The sequence below is a fragment of the Phyllobates terribilis genome, unplaced genomic scaffold, assembly GCF_046119375.1.
Source record: "Phyllobates terribilis strain yellow unplaced genomic scaffold, ASM4611937v1 Scaffold_13__5_contigs__length_258822181, whole genome shotgun sequence".
Taxonomy (NCBI): Eukaryota; Metazoa; Chordata; class Amphibia; order Anura; family Dendrobatidae; genus Phyllobates; species Phyllobates terribilis.
Window position 1 is genome coordinate 26,182,196 of NW_027362773.1, and position 27,528 is coordinate 26,209,723.

The following is a 27,528-nucleotide window of genomic DNA, read 5'->3' on the forward strand; positions in this document are numbered from 1 at the left end:
TGATAACATTCAATGTCGGAGAATGAACATTTAAATAAAAAATGTCCATTATGAGATTTTTGTACTGCTCTTCTTCAAGAGTGAAGAAAAAGCAGAGTTGTGGGTAAATCCAATTCCTGGAAATTATATGAGCGAGAAAGAGAGAATGAATATGAATATTCCAGCTCCAAAGTTAGGGTCCCCATTATTTTCAACGGGGTTCAGGATCAGGTTCACGTTCTAGTACAGTTCCGGTACCAGAACCTGAACTTCCATGGGTCCGCTCATCCCTAATCACTGAATTTTAAAACTCCCGACATAGTAAAGCCCACCCACCACAATTGAAATATTGTCCTCTGATGAGATAACAAATCCACGTACTCCAGACTCTTTCATCTAATGGTCTTCATTCTTGTATAATCCTTTAGAGTTGTATGTTTTCAAATAGTTTAATTAAAGGGGTTAATTAAAATAGGTTACAGACAGACAGCAATACATATAAAGTAAGTTAATAATTTATATTCACCCATTCATCCCTGACAAAATCCATACTTGGTCGTCACTGCTGTCTCGTGTCTACCCTGGAGGAGTAAAACCCTGTATACACCATGTGACCACTGCTGCCAGTCACAGTATGCAGTATGTGGGGGTTTACGAGATGTGACTGCTGCAGAATTGGGGATGTGACACTGGACCTGTAGGGATGAAATGGGTAAGGATATATTACCTTAATTTTAGCTGTGTGGAGCTTTTTTAATTAACTCAGATAACCATTTAATTATGGGGTTGGCTGCTACTTTTTTTATTGATGGCTCATCCTTAGTTTGCACCATCAATATCTAATCAGTGGAGGTGCGATACCAGGCACCCCCGCCAATCAGCTGTTACCCACGCTGGCCAGAAGTTCAGAGATGCGGCCGGAACACACCAGTTCCATCATTTCTATGGTGAACGCGGCCTGGTATTCCAGATCCAACCCCTATTCAAATGATCACACTATATTGTGCTGGTATGGTGAGCCATTATGAGCCACTTTCACATATAACAGATGATGATGCATACAGTTAATATTGGATAGTAAAGGGTAAAATGTCAAGTACATGATTATGACGAAACAGCTTCTAATCTTAATCAGCCAGACATCTAGATTTGTTAAGCCAAGAGAAATACACTGTTGTGTTTGTGTTGGCTTGTGAATGTATGTGTATTTCTGTGGCTGGTCAAGAAGGACATACTATTATGTATATAAACCTGAATGTTGACTTGGCTTGGTTCGGAATTCAATAATGTGTGTTAATATGCTAATTACATATTATACTAAAGCGAGCTAGACGTTGATTTACAAGAGCCCCCTGCTATACCAACTATGTAAATTGATTAAATGCACAAACACAATAGTGTATTTTTCTTGGCTTAACAAATCTAGATGTTTGGCAGATTAAGATAAGATGCTGTTTTGTCACAATGATCAAGTTTAATGGTTCTTTACCATTGCGATACGGTTTTGTCAACAGTATCCACAATCAATGAATACTCTATTTCAAATAAATAGGTTTTTCTTTATAAAAAAATTGTACATCCAGGGGTATTCCCTCTAGTAGTAGGGACTTGGCTTGAACCTAGTAAATTTCAGTGCTGCTGCAGTCTTTGCTCTTGCTGATGATGACTTTACAGCTAGCAGCATTTATATTTTTACAAAATGTTAATAATCTTTTTTTCACATAAATATTTGTGTTTCTTCCACTAATGTGTATCCAACCTGTTTCCGAGACACTTGTCACCAACTTGTTGGTTGGATAAGTGTTTTCATTATTAGGAATATTTAATTATATAATTTACCTTCAGAGACTCTTGGCATATTCTGAATATTTTCTTTTCATTAGCATACGTTGTGATGTATCTGTGCAGAGCCGTGATCTTTTAGAGGGAGGAAGCAAATTTTCCTGTTAAATACAATTGGCACCTAACCTGTCTCTTTTTTAATGAGAGGTTAGAAAACTTGGGCTTGTTTAGTTTACAAAAAAAGATGGCTCAGAGGTGATCTCATTTGTAAGTATAAATACATATGTGGTCAATACAAAGGACTGGTACGTGATTTATTCCTTCTTTGAACCTTATAAAGGACTAAAGCCCCCGTCTCACATAGCGAGATCGCTAGCGAGATCGCTGCTGTGTCACGGTTTTGGTGACGCCACAGCGACCTCACCAGCGATGTCGCTATGTGTGACACTTTGCAGCGATCAGGCCCCTGCTGTGAGGTCGCTGATCGCTGCAAAGTGTCCTGGACCATTTTTTGGTCGTTGCCCTCCCGCTGGTCAGCACACATCGCTGTGTGTGACCAGCGGGACCAACGATCAGGCTGGTAACCATGATAAACATTGGGTTACTAGGGGCACACGCGCACCTAGCAACCCGTTGTTTATCATGGTCACGAGCCTGCTACGGTGAGCGGTAACCTCCAGCTCACTGTAGCAGAGTGGTAACCATGATAAACAACGGGTTACTAGGAGCGCGTGTGCCCCTAGTAACCCGATGGTTACCATAGTTACCAGCCTGCTCCTGCTTCAGCAGGCTCGTAACCAGGAGCAGGACATCGTGGAAAGATTCTTTCCACGATGTCGCTGCTCCCCTGATCCTTGGTGAGCCTGCCTGTTTGACAGCTCACCAGCGACCACAGAGCGACGCAGCAACGATCCCTCACAGGTCGTCTCGTTGTCGGGATCGTTGCAGCATCGCTAAATGTGACGGGGCCTTAAGAGACATTTAGTAAATAAGTCGACAGACAGGTTCCCTTTAAAAAAAAAAAAAAAAAAACTGGATGCGTTTCAAAATAATAATGACATTGAGGGCTATACACAATCTACCCATAGATAATGTATAATTGATCAAGGGGTCTTAGGTGATTGATTGGTGGTTTTAACAGAAAAAATAATATATCACCCTCTGTTCACTAGAACGAAGGAGCAGAAAAGCTGCTGGCTGCTCTCCACACAGCACTTAGTTGAGGGTCTCTGTTCCTTTGTTGTAAAGACCAGTGGTGGTCTCAGTTTATAACATAGAACATGTATTAAATACATTTTTAGAGCGAGACCACCTAACATTATTAATGTTCTTAATATATGGGGAGTTTGTGTACTTTGTTTTACAGATAGGTGATACATTGTAGGGAAGAAATAAAATGTAATAGCAAGAAGCAAGTGCAAGCTTGTGGTTTTCTAAAGTTGACTCAAGAAGGATCACAGTATTTGTCCTGTAGTGCTCAATGTTTGTTTTATGCACTGGATAAACACCAAGAAGTGCAAATGATCCACTTCTAACCCACGCCCTATGTTTAAACACAACTCACCATTTAATTTCCATTTATTCAACAGATTTGAAAGCAAAACCTGTCATTTACATTTATATAGACCAATATTTACTAAATATGATTTATATACAGTGCCATTGTTATGGGGGGGGGGGATAATGGTCAACCAATTGCCCATCACCATAAGGGCCCCCAGGAATAACAAGCGGAAACTGCACTGATAATACCACTCCAGCATTATCAGTACAGTTTCTGATGTTAAAAGCATCGATCTTTGGTGACAACACATGTGTATTTATGTGCACTCTGTATATAAGTGTGTATGTGTGTGCCTATTTGCTATTCATTTATACATTTGTGTTCATGAATTCTGTATATACATATGTGTGTATGTATGTGCTGTGTGTATACATATGTGTGTATATAGGAGTGCTCTGTGTATACATGTGGGTGTATGTGCTCTGTGTAGATATGTGTATGTGCTCTGTGTATACATTTTTATGTGCTCCTTGTGTACATATGTGTGCAGGGTCGGGTGTTCAGGGTGGGCAAGGCCCCCATCCCCATGAGAACTCCCAGTGATAACAGGCAGAAATTGCACTGATAAGCAATATCAGTGCAGTTTTTGATGATAAAAGTGCAGCAGGACCTTTGGTTATGTGACTGATCTTCATGTACCCTGCGGGAGTCTTCAAGAACTGAACAGCAGAACCCAAGTTGGTAAGTCCTTTATAGTGTCTATGTGTGTGCTTTTTTATATACTTATATGTATGAATGTGTGTGTCTATGTGCTATTTGCATATACATTTGTGTGCATGTGTTCTGTATATACATATGTGTGTATGTGCTGTGTGTATACTTATGTGTGTATATAGGAGTGTTCTGTGTATATGACGCGCCCCCTGGGCCATATTCTTTAGGGGGAATATCCGGAGCCGGATCAGATGGGAGTTGTAGTCTTCCGAGTGGCTGTGACCCGGTCCGTGCCCAAGGTGTCAAACTCAGTTGTATGTGGCAGTCCTACAGATGTTACCAAGTTCTTAATGTCGACTACGCCACCCGTTGTGTTGCGGTCACTGTGGCCGCCGCTGCAGCAGGGTCCGCTGAGGCTGGTGGTGTAGGTGCAGCTTTGGTGATATAACCCCCAACGGGTGGGGTATAGCCTCAGGGGGATCAGGTGCAGAGGATGGGAGTTGTGGTGATGCAGTGTAGACGGCAATCAGAGACAGAGTCGGGTTATGCAGTTTAGGATGTTTACTCACTGCTGATGTTCTGGTCACTCCAGCTTCGAGTGACCTCCCGAGCCGTGCTGCGTCCACCAGGTCCTGGATCCAGCCAACCCCCAAGCAAGTCCGGAGCGTGACCCTGAGCTCTCCTTCTGTCCTTTCTCTGGCCGTCCCCACTAGGGATCCACCCAGGTCCAGCTCCCTCGGGCCTTCTGTTGGGAGACCCTTGGCCTCGGGTTCCCTGACCCTCCACGTGGTATGCCTTCGTGGTGGATGTGGTGGGTGACCGTGGCAAACGCTGCCCACGGTCTCCGGTCTCTGGCTGGGGTGTGTTTTTGCCCCCACCAGCTTGGGTTCCGGTACCCTGTGCCGACTCTTCACCCGGGGATTTAATTTGGGTTCTTGGAGTCCTTTTCTTCTGTTTCCCCCTCTGGGTCTCTCTCTCTCCTCTCTCACTCTGGGTCTCTCTTCTCCTCCGCTTGCTGACTTTCTCTCTGCAACTGACCCTGTTCTTAGTTGGTGCCCACCTTATATACACCCTCTATGTGTGAGCTCAGGTGACCAGCACCCAATGAGCTCCTATCTTTACCCAGGCTGCTCCCCCTATCTGCCCCTACACTACTTGGGATGTACCACCCCCCTCCCACTCCAGCCAGGAACAGACTCGGTCGTACCTGCACATTTCTAAGTGGGAGTACCGTCGGCCTGTTCCTCGGAAATGGGATGTGTGTAGTGCATGCAGCCTACCGAGCTCAGTTTCACACTCCTTCCCTACCCGGGAGTGGAATATCACACCTCTGGGTTGAGGTGCAATACCCCTGTAGCAGCCGAATCCTCAGGGTGCTACATATACATGTGTTGTTTGTGCTCTATGTATACATATGTGAATCTGCTCTGTGTATACATGTGTATGTTTTCTATGTATATACATGTCTATGCTCTTTGTATACATATGTGTGCAGGGTTGGCATTAGGGTTGGGCAAAGTGTGCAATTGTCCATGGTCTCCATCCCCATAAGAGCACCCAGTGATGGTTATTTGGCCATCATGTGACCAAAGATCCTGTACCCTGGTACAGTCTAGAATAAATGAACTGTTAGCATTTGTTGCCCCACTTTTAATTTTCTTCCAGGACGGCTCCATTGTGTGTGTGTGTGTGTGTGTGTATATATATATATATATATATATATATATATATATATATATACAGTACAGACCAAAAGTTTGGACACACCTTCTCATTTAAAGATTTTTCTGTATTTTCATGACTATGAAAATTGTACATTCACACTGAAGGCATCAAAACTATGAATTAACACATGTGGAATTATATACTTGACAAAAAAGTGTGAAACAACTGAAAATATGTCTTATATTCTAGGTTTTTCAAAGTAGCCACCTTTTGCTTTGATGACTGCTTTGCACACTCTTGGCATTCTCTTGATGAGCTTCAAGAGGTAGTCACCGGAAATAGTTTTCACTTCACAGGTGTGCCCTGTCAGGTTTAATAAGTGTGATTTCTTGCTTTATAAATGGGGTTGGGACCATCAGTTGTGTTGTGCAGAAGTCAGGTGGATACTCAGCTGATAGTCCTACTGAATAGACTGTTAGAATTTGTACTATGGCAAGAAAAAAGCAGCTAAGTAAAGAAAAACGAGTGGCCATCATTACTTTAAGAAATGAAGGTCAGTCAGTGAGAAAAATTGGGCAAACTTTGAAAGTGTCCCCAAGTGCAGTTGCAAAAACCATCAAGCGCTACAAAGAAACTGGCTCACATGAGAACCGCCCCAGGAAAGGAAGACCAAGAGTCACCTCTGCTTCTGAGGATAAGTTTATCTGAGTCACCAGCCCCAGAAATCGCAGGTTAACAGCAGCTCAGATTAGAGACCAGGTCAATGCCACACAGAGTTCTAGCAGCAGACACATCTCTACAACAACTGTTAAGAGGAGACTTTGTGCAGCAGGCCTTCATGGTAAAATAGCTGCTAGGAAACCACTGCTAAGGACAGGCAACAAGCAGAAGAGACTTGTTGGGGCTGAAGAACACAAGGAATGGAAATTAGACCAGTGGAAATCTGTGCTTTGGTCTGATGAGTCCAAATTTGAGATCTTTGGTTCCAACCACCGTGTCTTTGTGCGATGCAGAAAAGGTGAACGAATGGACTCTACATGCCTGGTTCCCACCGTGAAGCAAGGAGGAGGAGGTGTGATGGTGTGGGGCTGCTTTGCTGGTGACACTGTTGGGGATTTATTCAAAATTGAAGGCATGCTGAACCAGCATGGCTACCACAGCATCTTGCAGCGGCATGCTATTCCATCCGGTTTGCGTTTAGTTGGACCATCATTTATTTTTCAACAGGACAATGACCCCAAACACACCTCCAGGCTGTGTAAGGGCTATTTGACCAAGAAGGAGAGTGATGGGGTGCTACGCCAGATGACCTGGCCTCCACAGTCACCAGACCTGAACCCAATCGAGATGGTTTGGGATGAGCTGGACCGCAGAGTGAAGGCAAAAGGGCCAACAAGTGCTAAGCATCTCTGGGAACTCCTTCAAGATTGTTGGAAGACCATTTCCGGTGACTACCTCTTGAAGCTCATGAAGAGAATGCCAAGTGTGTGCAAAGCAGTCATCAAAGCAATAGGTGGCTACTTTGAAGAACCTAGAATATAAGACATATTTTCAGTTGTTTCACACTTTTTTGTTAAGTATATAATTCCACATGTGTTAATTCATAGTTTTGATGCCTTCAGTGTGAATGTACAATTTTCATAGTAATGAAAATACAGACAAATCTTTAAATGAGAAGGTGTGTCCAAACTTTTGGTCTGTACGGTACATATATACAAACAGTATACATACACACCCCTTAACACTAAAATTGCAACACCAAGAAGGATGAGTCGTGGAATTATGGAAATCATTGGATCAATAGACGTGTTAATGATATGCAAATAGTGAAAAACTGGAAACTAAATTTGGAGTTATTCAGTATTGAGTTTGAGAACCACATGCAGGAATCCCCGCACTTACAGCCTTAGCTGCCATCAGTGAGGTTATTAATGGTTGTCTGAAGAATGTTTTTCAACGCTGAATGCACTTGAGCAAATCATCAAAATCCACTGCTGACCGCTCCTTTGCAACTGCCAACCAATGGTGTCCCAGATGTGCTCGATGGTATACAGAAACGCTGCAAGCCAAAATGGTATGGAGGTCTTTTCTATTTGACAATGAGTCTCGCTTTTGTCTTGGATGCAATGATAGCCAGAGATTGGTCAAGAGGACCACGTGGGCAACGCCATGAAGAGGCCTTCACGAGGAAACATGAAAGTGTCCCAGGAGCCATTTTTCAACACAACAGCCTGCATGGCCTAAACGTGCTACCATAACTTGCAGCGTTATCCCATGGAGCACATCTGGGATGTCATTGGTCGGCAATTGCAAAAGGGGGCTGCCAGCAGAGGGTCTTGATGATTTAACATAAGATCAAGAATTTGCTATTTTAGCAATTGTCTTATTTGGTCCTAATATAAGTATTCAAACCAAACAGCAAACTCATATAGAAGAAAAAAAATAGAACAAAATTGTGAAACCGTCATAAGAATAATATACAAACTTATAATGGTATTTGTCACATTGTGCTTTTTGTTGCTAAAAGGATGGAAATTGCTTTTCATATGGAAAAAAAAATTCCTCTGACATTTTAAAAATGCTTTTAAGCCCTGTTACCAATGAACTATCATAGAGAACTCATCTGTAGAGATATTACACTCCCCATAACTACTGTAATTGTATTTATGTCTTTCTTATGCTACGTGTGACATTTTTATCAATATCTTTCAAGTCCGATGTCTTGGAAATTGTTCTTCTGCATGACCCTGGTTGCTACTGTCGTTAGCGAAATGTACAGTCAGGATTTTTATTGTCATCTTAGTTGAAAAGACCACAGGTATAGGGCAGAACCTGTACGATGGATCCCAGGGTGCCCGATGGCCTCTATTGACTTTGTCATGCTTTCCGTCACTTTAACGGCAGGAATAACAATACATGAAGATTTCTTCTTGCCGGCAAACCTGATGGAACTGCAAATGGAGCCTTCAATGCAGATATGATCAGAGCCTTTCAGACATATTCTTTCCTAAAAGCAATTTTTCTGGGGGAGAAAAGCTCCATAGTATGGCATCTGATGAAGAACGGCACCATGATATTTCTTTCTATCTATACACAGGTGTGTTTGAGCCTTTATGACCTCATGAACATGGCTGTATGGTGGTACATGGAGTCCCATGCACAATCTATTGAGCCATATGGGACTTAAGTGCCAGCATCCACTATGCCATCAGGTTCCATCATATGTTTGGCACTATCGTCCTGTCTAAGAGAAATGGAGCCATAATATGGCCATGTGTATGAGCCCTTACATTGTATGTGCATTTCCATGCACTCTGTAAAGGGTTCCTGTAACATCAAGTAGTAAGGTAGATCTTCATATATTGTACCTGTATATCTTGGGTAGCTCTTTATTTAGGACTGAGCACTTCAGGTGCAAAAAGTTATGCTGTACTTTTCATGTTTTTCAGGATTCCCATATGAGAAAGTTGTGCAGAGAGTCCTGTATCTCCAGGTTTTGGACTATGATCGATTCAGCAGGAATGATCCTATAGGAGAAGTATCAATTCCACTTAACAAGATAGACTTAACACAGATGCAGACGTTCTGGAAAGAGTTAAAACCGTGCAGCGATGGCAGCGTAAGGAACACCATTACTGTTGTATTGTTTATAAGAGGGATATGAAAGGAAGGGGTCTATCCATCAAAATCGGATTGGACCAACTGGACATCCAGCTTTGGAGAACTAGTTGCATCAATTAGAACCGATTTATACCCATGGTCTTCAATGATATTGCTCGGTATCTATATAGTGGTTCCTACAAACATGAGCAACTATTAATAGGTCTACACAGATCTAAGATCCTGAGGGACCCTCGGCGATCAACTGATCTCAGTGGGATCCTCAATATGAGACGTCTTGGTGGTAAAAATTAATTCTAAGGCTTCATGAGCTATATCAAGGTGGCTTCAACTCAGGGAACCATCGTCTGATGATGTAGGGTTATTGTCCACAGCCATACTGAAAATAATGGTTAATTTAGTCCTGACCATGAGTAGTGCCTTTTCCCTACGACAGGAACATAAATGAAAAATGTATCGGCCTTGACAAGTACAAATAGTTATCTGTATGCACAACTATACCAGCTTATAATATATGCAGTTTTATTAGGAAGATAGAGAAGCTCCAATCAGTTCTGGATAAAAAAAAGATGCTGCCGGTGAGAGGTTGGTTGCTTGTTGCAGATGGCAGGATTTGCACTTGTTAATATTCCGAATGCAAAGCATAAGTATCATTCAGTGGCAACTGTGCAAGCGGCTGATTCATTCAGTAAGTCACGTTTGACGAATACGTGCATAATTATACACATGGCAAGTTAATATTCTCACCTGTCTGTGACTGATAAAATAAGAACGGAGAGAGAAAATATAGCTATAAATAAACACTGTGTATAAATATAACAGCACCAGAGGAATAGATAGATAGATAGATAGATAGATAGACAGATAGATAGATAGATAGATAGATAGATATACAAACAAGCAGGGCTGTGGAGTCGGACTCAGTAGAAATGCACCGAATCCGGGATTAAACCCTTTCCGGTGTGGCCAATTTTTCAATTTTGCGCTTTGTATACAGTGCACATGCTGGAAAAAAATTACCTTATTTTTCGGACTATAAGACGCACCGCACCATAAGACGCACCCCAAATTTTGAGGTGGAAATTTTTTTTAATAAGATGGGGGTCCGTCTTATAGTCTGAATAGGTATCTTACCTGGAAGGGCCGTGTAGCAGGGGACACAGGAGGCAAGGTCCTTCAGGAAGCCGGGCCTGGCGCTCTTGGCCTGGGGCTGGGCGCCTGGTGGCCTGGCCATCTGGAGCTGGTGGCCTGCACTTGGCGCCTGGTGGCCTGACGCTGGTGGCCTGGGGCTGGGCGCCTGGTGCTGGTGAGCTGGGGGCCTGGTGGCTTGCGCTGGGCGTCTGGTTGCTGGCGCTGGGGGCTGGGGGCCTGGGTGAGTGGTGGCTGGTGCTGGGGGCTTGGTGCCCGGGTGAGTGGTGGCTGGCTCTGGGGGCTTGGGGCCTGGGTGAGTGATGGCTGGCACTGGGGTTTGGGGCCTAGGTGATTGGTGGCTGGGGGCTTGGGTGAGTGGTGGCTGGGGCTGGTACCGGGGCCGGTGTCTTGCTGTGCGTAGCATGGCAGAGCAGCTTGAGCGGCTTCCGGTGCGCGCGGCCATCTTTCTGAAGCTGAGATCTACAGGAAAATGGCCACCGGCGTAGCAGAGCGCATGCGCCAGCTTCGGTGGCCATTTTCCTGTAGATCAGCTTCAGAAAGATGGCCGCGCGCATCGGAAGCCGCTCACGCTGTTCCCAGCAAGAAACCGGCCCCTGTACCAGGCAAGGCCCCGGCATCCAAGAAAGATACTTCTTCTGCTGCCACCGCCGCCACCTGCTGCCACTGTTGCCGCCGCCGATCCCACTCCACCACCACTGGTAAGTTACTTTCGGACCATAAGACGCACCCCCCATTTTCCTCCCAAATTTGGGGGGAAAAAAGTGCGTCTTATGGTCCGAAAAATACGGTAACTGTGCAGTAAAAATTACCTGGAAACACGATTCTCCAGATCAGTGTGATGAAGGTAATATCGAACTTATATTGCTTTTTAAATTAAAGGAAACCTGATAGGTCAGATAATGCTATTATTTTGCAGATATGGGGTTAATCTGCAGATTAATAGTGTTATGAAGATGCCAGCCGCTGTTCTGAAAGTGCAGCACCTGGGAGAAAATGAACTTTAGTTTTCCCGGGAGCTGCCAGTTTTCTTTCAATGTAACAATGCTACTCACTTGGAAGCAATCTGAGGTATAATAGGAACCATTTCTATTTAAAAGTTTGGCTGCTTTATCTCAGTCCTCATAAACCACATCACAGGAAAACTTAAATGCAGCCCCTGTCCAGCACGAAGTGAACATAAATCAAAAGTCCATGCTATAGTTCTGGTTTGCCCGCTTAGCTTAGAGTCTAGCTGCTTAGTCCATTTGCAAAGTCACACAATCCAGAATCTTTCACAGAACCATGTGTCAGACAGGTCCCATTTTACAAAGTGAATCACACCCAGGGGTGGAGATATGGTGAGCAGTCATCCAGCCTTAACTCTTCAGCTGCTCACAATTAGATCTGGGCCTAACATGGCTGATTAACCCCTCTTAGTATTATGTGAACTAGAGCATTACTCCAGGTTTATATCACAGAGGAAATGCACCTTTGTGATACATATCTCCCATCCACTATGTGTCCGGCAGCCACCTTAAATACACCCCCTCTGCCTAAAGGCGTGGGGCTTGGTACCTTCTAGCACTAGACACAGGATTCTCGAGAGAGCATAGGCATTACCATATAACTTTCTACCTCTATGTTCCACATGGGAATGGAAATCCTGCAGGGCTAGAAACAAGCGGGTAACGCAAGGATTTTTCACCTTTTTCTCCCTCATCCACCTGAGTGGGTTATGGTCTCACACTAAATTAAATTTCACCCTAAGAGATAGTATCGCAATGTGTGCACTGCCCACTTTATGGCCAAGCATTCCTTTTCTACAACGGAATAATTTTTCTCACATGCCGATAGTTTCCTATTCAGGTAGAGAACAGAATGCTCCTCTCCGTGTATATCATAATAAAGGACCTTTCCTAATCTGACTTCTGACGCGTACGTTTGGAGTACCAATTCCTTCTTAAAGTCAGGGGCTACCAGGACCAGCTGCTTACTCAGAGTTACTTTCAGTTCTTGAAAGGCCGACTTTGCCTCCGACATCCATTTGGCCATAACTGATTTTGTCCCCTTTAGGAGATTAGTAAGGGGTGCAGCTACCATGGCAAAGTTTGGAATGAACCTCCTGTAGTACTCCATGATTCTCAGAAAGACCCTCCCTAACTTGCTGTTTTGAGAGCGGTCTCAGGAGTTCTGGATTGCGTCCACTTTATTGATCTGGGGTTTGAATTCACATCTACTTACTACATATCCAAGATATTTGGCCTCCTCTTTCCCCATGGCAAATTTGTTTGGATTTACAGTACAGACAAAAAGTTTGGACACACCTTCTCATTTAAAGATTTTTCTGTATTTTCATGACTATGAAAATTGTACATTCACACTGAAGGCATCAAAACTATGAATTAACACATGTGGAATTATATACTTAACAAAAAAGTGTGAAACAACTGAAAATATGTCTTATATTCTAGGTTCTTCAAAGTAGCCACCTTTTGCTTTGATGACTGCTTTGCACACTCTTGGCATTTTCTTGATGAGCTTCAAGAGGTAGTCACCGGAAATGGTCTTCCAACAATCTTGAAGGAGTTCCCAGAGATGCTTAGCACTTGTTGGCCCTTTTGCCTTCACTCTGCGGTCCAGCTCACCCCAAACCATCTCGATTGGGTTCAGGTCTAGTGACTGTGGAGGCCAGGTCATCTGGTGTAGCACCCCATCACTCTCCTTCTTGGTCAAATAGCCCTTACACAGCCTGGAGGTGCGTTTGGAGTCATTGTCCTGTTGAAAAATAAATGATGGTCCAACTAAACGCAAACCGGATGGAATAGCATGCTGCTGCAAGATGCTGTGGTAGCCATGCTGGTTCAGTATGCCTTCAATTTTGAATAAATCCCCAACAGTGTCACCAGCAAAGCACTCCCACACCATCACACCTCCTCCTCCATGCTTCACGGTGGGAACCAGGCATGTAGAGTCCATCCGTTCACCTTTTCTGCGTTGCACAAAGACACGGTGGTTGGAGCCAAAGATCTCAAATTTGGACTCATCAGACCAAAGCACAGATTTCCACTGGTCTAATGTCCATTCCTTGTGTTCTTTAGCCAAAACAAGTCTCTTCTGCTTGTTGCCTGTCCTTAGCAGTGGTTTCCTAGCAGCTATTTTACCATGAAGGCCTTCTGCACAAAGTCTCCTCTTAACAGTTGTTGAAGAGATGTGTCTGCTGCTAGAACTCTGTGTGGCATTGACCTGGTCTCTAATCTGAGCTGCTGTTAACCTGCGATTTCTGAGGCTGGTGACTCGGATAAACTTATCCTCAGAAGCAGAGGTGACTCTTGGTCTTCCTTATCTGGGGAGGTCCTCATTTGAGCCAGTTTCTTTGTAGCGTTTGATGTTTTTTGCAACTGCACTTGGGGACACTTTCAAAGTTTTCCCAATTTTTCGTACTGACTGACCTTCATTTCTTAAAGTAATGATGGCCACTCGTTTTTCTTTACTTAGCTGCTTTTTTCGTGCCATAATACAAATTCTAACAGTCTATTCAGTAGGACTATCAGCTGTGTATCCACCAGACTGATGCACAACACAACTGATGGTCCCAACCCCATTTATAAGGCAAGAAATTCCACTTAATAAACCTGACAGGGCACACCTGTGAAGTGAAAACCATTTCCGGTGACTACCTCTTGAAGCTCATCAAGAGAATGCGAAGAGTGTGCAAAGCAGTCATCAAAGCAAAAGGTGGCTACTTTGAAGAACCTAGAATATAAGACATATTTTCAGTTGTTTCACACTTTTTTGTTAAGTATATAATTCCACATGTGTTAATTCATAGTTTTGATGCCTTCAGTGTGAATGTACAATTTTCATAGTCATGAAAATACAGAAAAATCTTTAAATGAGAAGGTGTGTCCAAACTTTTGGTCTGTACTGTATAATGAACCCCACCAAATACTGCCTGCACCTTTCTGAGATGACTTCCCCAATCCGGGCTGAAGATTACGATATCGTCTGCCGCAGCATAATTCTAATGGGGTGCAAGGATCTGGTCCATGGCCCTCTGGAAGGTGGCAGGAGCTCCCTGCAGTCCGAATGGTATCCAGACTTGGTGGGACTTCAATAGGGCGTGGAGAAAGCAGTCTTCTCCTTGGCTTCTTGTGATATGGGGATTTGCCAATATCCCTTCGTTAGATCCAAGGTGGTTATATACCTTGCCGACCCAAGTCTCTCAATCATCTCATCGTCATGCAGCATCAGATAAGAATTTGGAGACTTCGTTCAGCTTCCGATAATCATTATAGAATCTCCATTCGCCATCTGGTTTTGGATCAAGGACAATCACGCTAGACCACCCGCTCTTAGATTACTTAGTGACTCAGAGGTTCAGCATACTATTCACTTACTTGGAGATTAGTTCTTGCTGGGCCTCGGCAATTTGGTAGGGTTTCAAGTTCACCCGTGCATGGGGTTCAGTCAGAAATGCGTATTCTATGACATCTGTACACCCCTGCAAATCTGAAAACCAGTCCTGTTTTCAGCAATTCCTGACACTGCTGTTTTTGGGCCTTCGACAGCGTCTCAGCTATGGTGACATCTTCAATGTCCCCTTCTGGCTTAACCAGCAAACATGGAGTTTCAACGCGGTCTCTGTCTTGCCATGTCTTGATAAGATTGACATGGTAGACCTGGTACAGCTTATGTATTCCTAGTTGATGAACCTTGTAGTTCACTTCACCCAGCTTGTCTACCACCTCATAGGGGCCTTGTCATTTGGCCAAAAACTTACTCTCTATCATGGGAATAAGCACAAGGACTCGGTCCCAGGGGCTTAACTGCCTCACCTTGGCTGACTAGTTGTAGACCCAGGATTGAGCCTCTTGTGCCTGGAGGAGATGTTCCTTTACGATAGGCATTACCTTTGCAATCCTCTCCTGCATCTGGGTGACATGCTAGATGATGCTCCAATGGTGCGTGACCTCGGCTTCCCAGGTTTCCTTTGTTATTTCAAAGATACCTCGAGGATGTCGGCCATCCAGGAGTTCAAGCGGAGAGAATCCGGTAGAAGCTTGTGGAACCTCCCGGATAAAAAATAATAGATTTGGGAGGAGACAGTCCCAGTCTTGACCGTCCTTTTCTATGACCTTCTTAAGCTTACTCTTTAAGGTTTTATTGAACCTTTCCACAAGGCTGTCTGTCTATGGATGGTAAACTGACATCTTCAATTGTGTAATTTGCAATACGTTACACAGTTCCCTCATCACCTTAATCATAAAGGATGTTCCTTTGGTGGTCAGGATCTCCTTCGTTTGTCCTGTCCGAGCAAAGATGTGGACTAACTCATGGGCTATACTTTTCGCAGAGGAGTTTCTCAGGGGAACCTCTTCTGGGTACCGTGTAGCATAGTCGAGGATGACCAATATATATTGATGCCCTCGAACAGACTTAACAAAGGGGCCGACCAGGTCCATGGCAGTTCAGTCAAATGGTACCTCTATGATGGGCTGTGGCACAAGAGGATTTCAGAAGTGAGAGGTGGGAGCGGTTAACTGGCATGTGGGACAGGTCTTGCAATGCCTTAGGATGCCTTATACATACTCCCGGCCAGGCCTGTCAAGTGGGCGCGGCCTCGCTCCATACACTTGTGGACATACACAATACAAGTGTATGGAGCGAGGCAGTGCCCACTGGACAGGTTCTGGCCGGGAGCATGTATACATACCCTCCGGTCCCCGCTCAGAAACCGGTTAATCCACACAGAATGACTTCAGACTTATCAAGTTGGACTGAACAACCCCTTTAATATACGTTATGTTCTGTCACTCAAAGACCTGGATTTCTTAAAAATATAATAACCAGTGATAGCATGGGTGTTCTGGAGGTGATAGAAAAGCAGTTATCACCTCTTCTTTGTTCTCTCCTGTTCCTCACTCTAGATATCTTCATGCTGCCCCAAAGTCCTTAGAAAAAAATGTATTTGAATAGCCTATCTTATTCCCATACACAGGAGAAAATCCAGCTCAACGGACTTGTGAACCAACTTGTTTCTGTAGTCACCAAAATTGCTCAGTAGAGGATAAAACAGAATCAGTGATGCATTAGTTACATCATATGCGACATTGATGCGTTTCAGGAGACTGCGCACCCTTAATCATGATCATCATGATTAAGGGTGCGCAGTCAACTGAAACACGTTGATATTGCATATCATGTAACTTACATCACTGATTCTGTTTTATCCTCTACTGAGCACTTTTTGGTGACTACTAGTGATGAGCGAGCATGCTCATTACTCGAGATTTACGAGCATGCTCGGGTGTTTTCTGAGTATCTTCAGCGTGCTCGGGTGTTATGTTTCAGTCACACCATGCTCATGATTTGCGACTATTTGACAGCTTTAATATTTCTTAGGCATTCCTCACATGTATTAAAGTTGTCAAACAGTCGCAAAACTGAAACATAACACCCGAGCACGCTGAAGATACTCGGCGAGCATGCTCGCCGAAAGGGTTAACAGAATATACTCGCTCATCACTAGTGAGTACAGAATATAGTTTGTTCACAAGTCTGTTGAGCTGGATTCTCTCCTGTTTATGTGATTGTCCTACGCTCCGACACAGCGTTTCTTGTGCTTCAAAGACCTAATGATGTATATTACGGTAAGCTGAACTTATATTTGTAGCATATCTTACTACTAAATATTGGAAATCTATGAAGGACTCAAATCCAGAGTAGAGAAAAATAGGAGTCTGAACTTAGCTTACCAACTCCACAGTCCTGATAGAACAAGACTGTATTTAAATCCTAGAAGCTTAAATGATCAATGTATGAAGTTCCCATTACCCTGGAATTGCACATACAGTTATATGAAAAAGTTTGGGCACCCCTATTAATCTTAAGCTTAATGTTTTATAAAAATTGGTGTTTTTGCAACAGCTATTTCAGTTTGATATATGTAATAACTGTTGGACACAGTAATGCTTCTGCCGTGAAATGAGGTTTATTGTACTAACAGGAAATGTGCAATCTGCATTCAAACAAAATTTGACAGGTGCATAAGTATGGGCACCACACCAGAAAAATGACATTAATATTTAGTAGATCCTCCTTTTGCAAAAATAACAGCCTCTAGTCGCTTCCTGTAGCTTTTAATGATTTCCTGGATCCTGGATGAAGGTATTTTTGACCATTCCTCTTTACAAAACAATTCCAGTTCAGTTAAGTTTGATGGTCGCCGAGCATGGACAGCCCTCTTCAAATGATCCCACAGATGTTCAATGATATTCAGGTCTGGGGACTGGGATGGCCATTCCAGAACATTGTAATTGTTCCTCTGCATGAGTGCCTGAGTAGATTTGGAGCGGAGTTTTGGATCATTGTCTTGCTGAAAGATCCATCCCCTGCGTAGCTTCAACTTTGTCACTGATTCTTGAACATTATTGTCAAGAATCTGATGATACTGAGTGGAATCCATGCGTCCCTCAACTTTAACAAGATTCCCGGTGCCGGCATTGGCCACACAGCCCCAAAGCATGATGGAACCTCCACCAAATTTTACTGTGGGTAGCAAGTGTTTTTCTTGGAATGCTGTGTTTTTTTGCTGCCATGCATATCACCTTTTTGTATGACCAAACAACTCAATCTTGGTTTCATCAGTCCACAGGACCTTCTTCCAAAAAGAAATTGGCTTCTCCAAATGTGCTTTTGCATACCTCAGCCGACTCTGTTTGTGACGTGCTTGCAGAAACGGCTTCTTTTGCATCACTCTCCCATACAGCTTCTCCTTGTGCAAAGTGCGTTGTATAGTTGACCGATGCACAGTGACACCATCTGCAGCAAGTTGATGCTGCAGCTCTCTGGAGGTGGTCTGAGGATTGTCTTTGACTGATCTCACCATTCTTCTTCTCTGCCTTTCTGATGTTTTTCTTGGCCTGCCACTTCTGGCCTTAACAAGAACTGTCCCTGTGTTCTTCCATTTCCTTACTATGTTCCTCACAGTGGAAACTGACAGGTTAAATCTCTGAGACAGCTTTTTCTATCCATCCCCTGAACAACTATGTTGAATAATCTTTGTTTTCAGATCATTTGACAGTTGTTTTGAGGAGCCCATGATGCCACTCTTCAGAGGAGATTCAAACAGGAGAACAACTTGCAAGTGGCCACTTTAAGTAGCTTTTCTCATGATTGCATACACCTGGCTATGAAGTTCAAAGCTCAATGAGGTTACAAAACCAAAAAAAGTGCTTTAGTAAGTCAGTAAAAAGTAGGTAGGAGTATTTAAAACAAGGAAATGATAAGGGTGCCCATACTTATGCACCTGTCAAATTTTGTTTGAATGCAGATTGCACATTTTCTGTTAGTACAATAAACCTCATTTCAAGGCAGAAACATTTCTGTATCCAACAGTTATTACATATATCAAACTGAAATAGCTGTTGCAAAAACACCAATTTTTATAAAACATTAAGCTTAAGATTAATAGGGGGTGCCCAAACTTTTTCATATAACTGTAGCATATATGCAGCATTTCAGGATGGGGTACGGTGCCGAAATGCAATCTCAAGTGTTCGCTTTGCGTGCATAGATGTTAATGTCTTCTTCACACATTTCATTTGTAGAAATTGTATGTGGTTTTGTCCCTGGTGGCAAGGTAAAACAGGTTTTTATTGCAGGGGCTCCATGGTCGCTGAAGGTATATGGCACTATTTTGCAGTTCCAGCCTCCTCAGCATCTGAAATAGACCAACATCACTTTGATCTGTCGAATTCATATGAAATCTAACAAAAAAACTCAGCAAGCTTCCATATGAAATCAGAAATATACAGAGGTCCATTAAGACCCCATAGACAGAGGTTGTCTGGACCTGTAACACATCTGTGTAGGGCCGCATTCACAGGTGTAAACCGCTGTAACGTTGCACACATATTGGGGTCCAGACAAATTTCAGAGCCTTGTGTAGTTGAGCCAGATCAGGGAGATTAACATAACAGAAAAATATTGGATTATTCACAGTCACAGCAATGTTAGGTGAGGATTTTACATCAGAGAAAGAGAATAACATAGTATTATCTGCCTACAGGTCAGCTGGGAATAGATAAAAGAAAGAGAGAGACAAAATCCATTTCACAGAACTGGAGGCCAGACAAAAGCTTACAATTACTCCTGCAAGGGTCTAATTGATGAAGGTTTCTTCTCAGCCACTTCAGACTTTATAATTATAAAGTTAACGCGAATGTGTCATCAGAAAATGACCTATTGCTTAAATCAGGTTTTTATTTGAAATGTATTTTGAAAATCTTTGGCATTTTCATTATTTGTTGCCTATATCTATAGAAAAAACTAACTAGCACCTTTGAACAGAATAAAGCAAGTGTGAACAGGTGCAAGCTGCTGTGACTGCATAATATTCAACCAAAAGCATACAGCAGCACTCTGGAAGCACTAAGATGTATGCAAACACTGAATATATGAAATTTGGACTGCATTCCTGCTATAAAGAATATACTTATATACTATTATATTGTTTTATATACTATTGTACTTAAGGTACTTAGTCACCAAATTGGCTAGTTCTTGTGAGTCCATTAGCCATGACAAGGTGGCCTTTCCTTCGTAGGACCCTAAACCTAATATTTATCAGACATGACTCTCTCACGCTAAAAGTCTACAAATTTAAAGGGCAAGTAAGATCCAGCACTAATTAAAAATAGTTTTAGGCTGATGGGAGGACTGATCAGCCAAGTATGGAGGCATTCACCACCTTTAATACTACAAAAAAAAAAGAAACTGGCCAACACTTTTTAAAAGAAAAAAGGAAGTGTGAACAGGTGCAAGCTGCTATGACTGCACAATATACAAACAAAAGAATACAGCAGCATTCTGTAAGCTTACAGAATTAATTGTATAGAAGAAAATAGAAATACACTGGGCACTAGACCTTATCCTGCCCTCATACCCTCTGTTCTATACAGATGATTTTTCAGCAGTCTCATTGTCATCAAAGACAAAATTACAATATCTGGTAACACCTCTATACATAATGGATAATAGAGGATCGACCAATCCCAACAGGTGTTGTTACAGCTCCCCTCTTCCCTCTCTCTTCACAATGCTTTTTGCCCAGATTAGAGTCCATGTGAAGAACAAGAAGTAGGATTTGAAAATAGACCTAGTGGCCAGTGTGAAAATTGCCATATTTTTTATTGCCTTTTAAAATATAGATAGTGATATGAAAAATGTAAAAAAAATTGATTTAAACGATAGATCATTTTCTGATGACAAATTCCCCTTTGAAGGGGTTGTATGGTCCAAATCAATAAGCCTGCAGTCACTCTGTGTAATGTAGGTCACAATTGTCACAAGGATGAGGTTCTGTAAAAAAAAAAAAAAAATAGTCCTTCCTTTAATACAAGATTTATTGCTCTAAATATGAAACAAACGCATAAAGCTGAGGAGTTAATAACAGGTTCCAATATAAGAGCTTTGTCTTAAATTTGTCAATATCAGTCCAAATAAATGAATTCTCCTTCCCTAGTTTCCCTGAGGGTGTACGCCTTCTACCCATGTTCACCAAATCAATATCTGCCATCAAAAAATCTTTAACTCAGCATGTCTAGAATCTGGTAGAATTATTATCCCTAAGCCATGGAACATAACTGGGCCATTTCTGGGTCTCTGGAGGGATAGATCCAAGGAGTATCACATATCATGAGAAGGAAGGAGTTGATGGGACTGGGACAACTCACCACCTTTCTCATTAACTGTGGACTATTACAATACATTGGGGAGTGATTCTTTTTAACACTTTGTGCCTTAATTGGCAATCATCTTTGTAGATATTTTAAGTCAAAAGGCATGAATGTAATCATTAGGTATCATATTATGGACTATAGGTTGTATCCATCTCTGGACAAAAGCCAATACAGTCATGGCCTAAAGTGTTGGCACCCCAGAAATTGTTCCAGAAATGAAGTATTTGATTGCAAAAATAAATGATTGCAATTACACGATTTGTTATACAAGTTTATTTACTTTGTGTCTATTGGAAGAACACAAAATAAACAGAGAAAAAAAATGCAAATTGGACATAATTTCACACAAAACCCCAAAAATTGGCCGGACAAAATTGTTGACACCCTCAACTTAATATTTAATTGCACTCTCTTTGAAATAAATGTAACACCTGCACATGGAACTGTCAGATCAGCTACTGGTATACTGGGACTTACAGACACTAAGAAGAGCTTTGCAGCTGCTGTTAAACAGGGACCTACAGACATTAATCGTTTTTCCTCTGAGCTGCAGTGGACTACAATTCCCAGGGACCCTTTTTTCAGTCAGATGACACAGCCTGGAAGGATAGAAGGAGAGAGAGTGGATTGGAGGAGGAGGGACTTGGGGGAGGGAACTGGGCAGGAAGTGAAAGTAAAAGTTCAGAGGAAAGAGAGCATGGCAGCTTGCTGTGAAAGACGGAGCGCTGTGGATTTGTATTCCTCTACGCTGCAGAGTGTAGCCGTCCCCTCTGATAGACCCGCGCTGCTGGAGAGAGCGCGGCATTGTCACCCTGTGAAGTAAGTTACATCAAGGACTCGGAGAGTTCTGCCGGCACTCCCACCATATAAAGGGCTGAATCCTGCCGCCCCCAGCTGGTGTCCAGGGAAACATAGGACCGTTTGAGACCCACCGTGAGTGGATACCGGAAGCCTGTGCTAGCATTTCTTCTGCGGTGTTGCTATCAGTGTGTCAAGAGTGGGAGAAGAAGGTTGCATTGACAATCCAACACAATGGGCAGCACTTTGAACACATTTTATAAGTGGTCATAAACTTGTAAAAAACTCATGAAAGAATAAAGTTACATTAACACAAAGCACACCATTGTTTTTCTTATGAAATTCTCAATAAGTTTGAGGTGTCACATGACCCTCTTCCCATTGAAAAAAATAAAGTTGGATCCAAAATGGCCGACTTCAAAATCTCCGCCATGGTCACCACCCATCTGGAAAAGTTTTCCCCCTCCCATATACTAATGTGCCACAAACAGGAAGTTGATATAACCAACCATTCCCATTTAATTTAGGTGTATCCATATAAATGGCGCACCCTGTATTGTAAAGGAGGAGTTATTGTTGATTTCTCCTGTGGGCTAGGATAGCAGAGGGATAAATGCTTGCTTTCCAATTAGCTTAGAATAGTAGAACTGTTTATGCCTGCTTCCCTGACAGATAAAGGGAATCTGTCAGCAGGTTTTTGCTAACCCATCTGAGAGCAGCATGATGTAGGAGCAGAGAGCCTGATTCTAGCGATGTATAACTTACTGGGCTGCTTTCTGAAGTTTTGATAAAATCCCTGTTTTATCCTGCAGTTCTCTGAATACTGAACTGTGTATAACCCTCTGTGTACACTGTGCATAGGCAGAAAGCTGCCAATCAGTGGGGGTGGGGTTATACAGAGCTCGTGAATATGGAGGACTACATGGCAGCAAGTTTACTAGTCCTTTAGTAATAATCTCCTGCTGATAAAACAGGGATTTAATTAAAAAAGCAGCATACAGCCCAGTAAGTGGCATGTCACTGAAATCAGGTTCTCTGTTTCCTCATTATGCTGATTCCTTAAAGGGGGCCCGAGGTTCCCTGTGTGAATGAAGCAGTGAGGACCCCAGAGTTCAGGCCCCAGCAATTACCTGTATTGTGTAAAGGTGATATATGTATACAATTTGAATTGTGTCATCAGGAAATAATCTTCTGTTTAAATCAAATTTTTATGTTAAATGTATTTTTTTTTTTGCAATGTTTTTTTTCATATTACAATGTATATAAAAAATTTAGAAATCTTACAATTTTCACACTGACCTCTGGGGCTATTCTAGAAATATACTTTCTGTTTTTCATAACATTCCCATGTACTTCAGCAGCAATAAATGGATCCAGGCCCTATCTTTTGTACTGAAGCAGCTAATGAGCGTGTGCAAAGATCATGTTTGGCTTTTAAGGCTATTTGTTCCCATACTCATTGCTGATTGCAGAGTATGATTAACTAAGAATCCGTTAGTGAGCTTGTTCTAATAGGAGAGTTCGTAACTTTTTAATGAAACCCATTGCAAAAATTATTTTCAGCTCAAAATACATGCATTTTAAAGTAAAAAAAATTGCTTCAATAGGCATCCGTATCCTTTAACCCCTTTACCCCTGAAGGTGGTTTGCACGTTAATGATCAGGCCAATTTTTACAATTCTGACAACTGTCACTTCATGAGGTAATAACTCTAGAAGGCTTCAACGGATCCCCCTGATTCTGAGATTGTTTTTTCATGACATATTGTACTTCATGATAGTGGTAAAATTTATTCGATATCACTTGCGTTTATTTGTGAAAAAATTGAAAAATTTTGAAAATTTCACAATTTTCAAAATTTGAATTTTTATTCCGTTAAATCAGAGAGATATGTCACACAAAATAGTTAATAAATAACATTTCCCACATGTCTACTTTACATCAGCACAATTTTGGAACCAATTTTTTTTTTATTGGGGAGCTATAAGGGTTAAAAGTTGATCAGCGATTTCTCATTTTTCCAACAAAATTTACAAAACCATTTTTTTAGGGACCACATCACATTTGAAGTGACTTTGAGGGGCCTTTATGACAGAAAATACCCAAAAGTGACACCATTCTAAAAACTGCACCCCTCAAGGTGCTCAAAACCACATTCAAGAACTTTATTAACCCTTCAGGTGCTTCACAGGAATTTTTGGAATGTGGAAGAAAACAATGAACATTTAACTTTTTTCACAAAAATGTTACTTTAGATCCCAATTTTTTTATTTTTGCAGGGGTAACAGGAAAAAATGGACCCCAAAATTTGTTGTGCAATCTCCCCTGAGTACGCAGATACCCCATACGTGGGGAAAAAACACTGTTTGGGTGCACAGCAGGGCTCAGAAGAGAAGGAGCGCCATTTGACTTTTTGAATGTAAAATTTGCTTGAATAATTAGCGGACGCCATGTTGCGTTTGGAGAGCCCCTGATGTGCCTAAACAGTGGTAACCCCCCACAAGTGACACGATTTTGGAAACTAGACCCCTCAGGGAACTTATCTAGATGTGTGGTGAGCATCTTGAACCCCCAGGTGCTTCACAGAAGTTTATACCATGGAGCCGTGAAAATAAAATTTTCACATTTTTCCCACAAAAATGTTTTTCAGCCCCCAGTTTTGCATTTTCATAAGGGTAACAGGAGAAATTGCACCATTCAACTTGTTGTGCAATCTCTCCTGAGTAAGCCGATACCCCATATGTTGGGGGAAAACCACTGTTTGGGCGCACGGCAGGGTTCGGAAGGGAAGGAGCGCCATTTGACTTTTTGAATGTAAAATTTCCTTGAATAATTAGCGGACGCCATGTTGCGTTTGGAGAGCCCCTGATGTGCCTAAACAGCGGAAACCCCCCACAAGTGACACCATTTTGGAAACTAGACCCCTCAGGGAACTTATCTAGATGTGTGGTGAGCATCTTGAACCCCCAGGTGCTTCTCAGAAGTTTATAACATGGAGCCGTGAAAATAAAATTTTCACATTTTTCCCACAAAAATGTTTTTCAGCCCCCAGTTTTGCATTTTCATAAGGGTAACAGGAGAAATTGCACCATTCAACTTGTTGTGCAATCTCTCCTGAGTAAGCCGATACCCCATATGTGGGGGAAAACCACTGTTTGGGCGCACGGCAGGGTTCGGAAGGGAAGGAGCGCCATTTGACTTTTTGAATGTAAAATTTGCTTGAATAATTAGCGGATGTGCCCATGATGTGCCTAAACAGTGGAAACCCCCCACAAGTGACACCATTTTGGAAACTATACCCCTGAGGGAACTTATCTAGATGTGTGGTGAGCACCCTTAACCCCCAGGTGCTTCACAGAAGTTTAGAACATGAAGCCGTGAAAATAAAAAAATCTAACTTTTTTCCACAAAAATTATCTTTTTGCCCCAATTTTTTTAGTTTCACAAGGGTAAGAGGAGAAAATGGAACCTAAAAACTGTTGTGCAATTTCTTCTGAGTACGCCAATACCCCATATGTGGGGAAAATACACTGTTTGGGCGCACGGCAGGGTTCAGAAGGGAAGGAGCGCTGTGTGACTTTTTGAACGCAAAATTGCCTGGAATCAAGAGCGGATGCCATGTCGCATTTCGGGAGCCCCTGGTGTGCCGAAATAGTGGAAACCCCCCACAAGTGACCCCATTTTGGAAACTAGACCCCTCAAGGATTTTATTAAGGGGTATAGTGTACATTTTGAACCCAAAGGTACGACAGAATTTGATAACATTAGGTCATTATATTGAATAAGTTGTCATTAGTCTTGAGCACAAGTGCTCGCTACTTGAGTTTGCATCGGGTACTCGGGTATGCACCAAGTATCGCGGGAGCACGAATGACATGCTCAAGTCCCCGCCCCGCATGTTTCACGGTTGTTAGACACCCAAAAACCCCAAAAAACCATGCGGGGATCGCTCGTGCATGGCAGGCGATCCCAGCAACGGGTTTTTTGGCCTCGAAGCATATGGGGCAGAGACTCGAGCATGTCACTCGAGCACCCGCGATACTCAGTGCATACCCGAGTACCCGATGCAAACTCAAGTAGCGAGCACTTGCGCTCAACACTGGTCGCCATATTGTCATCATTTTTTTTTTTTTGCTTTACTTTTGAAAAAACCCCAACCCTAGCCCCAACCCTAGCCCCAACCCTAACCCTAGCCCAACCCTAACCCTAGCACAACCGTAACCCTAGAGTTTATTTTTTTACACCATTCCTCGTGTGGTATAAGTGATTAGATGACTTTATTCTTCAGGTCGGTGTGATTACAGCAATACCAGATTCATATCGGGTTTTTATGACTGACAGCTGTCACACACTAAAAGACGCGTTTTTTGCAAAGACTAGTGTTTCCATCACCATATTTTGAGACCTATAATTTTTCCATATTTTGTCCGACAGAGTCATGTGATGGCTTGTTTTTTGCGGGACAAGTTGACGTTTTTATTGGTACCATTTTTGGGCACGTGAAATTTTTTGATCGCTTTCTATTCTGATTTTTGGGAGGCAGAATAAACAAAACCAACAATTCAGGAATTGTTTTTTTGCGTTTTTTTTATGCCGTTCCGCGTGTGGTAAAATTGATAATGCAGCGTTATTCTTCGGATCAGTGCATTTACAGCGGCACCGCATTTATATCGGTTTTTTTATGTTTTTCTTTTACACAATAAAAACGATTTTCTAGAAAAAAAATTTTTTTTGTATCGCTTTATTCTGAGAGCTATAACTTTTTTTTTTTGGACAATGGAGCTGTGTGGTGGCTTATTTTTTGCTGGACAAGATGACATTTTTAGCGGTACCATTTTTATTTACATTTGTCTTTTTGATCGCGTGTTATTCCATTTTTTGTTTGGCAGTATGATGATAAAGCATTGTTTTTTGCTTCGTTTTTTATTTATTTTTATTACCGTGTTCACTAAAGGGGTTAACTAGTGGGACAGTTTTATAGGTCAGGTCGTTCCGGACGCGGCGATAACAAATATGTGTACTTTTATTGGTTTATTTTTTTTTTCATAATAAATAAATATTATGGGTTCAATATATTTTTATTTTTTGGGGATTATTTTTTTCTTTTTTTTTTATATATTTTTACAATTTTTTTTTTTTTTTTTTTCACTTTTCTACTTTTTTTTACTTTTACACATTGCCCCACTATGGGACTTTCACTTTTTGCAGCCTGATCGGCTGCATGGCATAGAGAGCAGCAGCTCCCTTTGTCATGCAACCAATCAGCGCTGCACACAGGGGAGACATTACTTTGTTCGCGCACTGCGCATGACCAAACTAACGTCCTGCCTCCTGGTGACCCGGATGTTGTCATGATGACATCGGGTCGTCATGGCAACATCCGGAAGCCGCCGCAGACATCGCTGGCCGCCCGCAGGAGAGGTGAGTATACCGATCACCTCCCCCCTTGCCACCGCAATGCTGCGATCGACTTCGATCGCAGCATTGCTGGGGTTAATGTGCCGGGAGTGGTGCGGGACCGCTCCCTGCACATAGCACCGGGTGTCAGCTGTGACAATCAGCTGACACCCGGCGGCGATCGCCCCGCACCGC

At 42.4% G+C, this 27,528-nt stretch overlaps 1 protein-coding gene across 6 annotated transcripts in view; it reads left to right on the forward strand.

Moving 5' to 3' along the window:
* Positions 1-27,528, forward strand: part of SYT7 (synaptotagmin 7) — a 752,204-nt gene that overhangs the window by 668,259 nt on the left and 56,417 nt on the right. For all 6 annotated transcript variants that reach the window (XM_073657964.1, XM_073657965.1, XM_073657966.1 and 3 more), the window contains one exon: positions 9,094-9,263. In XM_073657964.1, the coding sequence (XP_073514065.1) occupies positions 9,094-9,263 (170 nt within the window). The remainder of the gene's footprint in view (positions 1-9,093; positions 9,264-27,528) is intronic.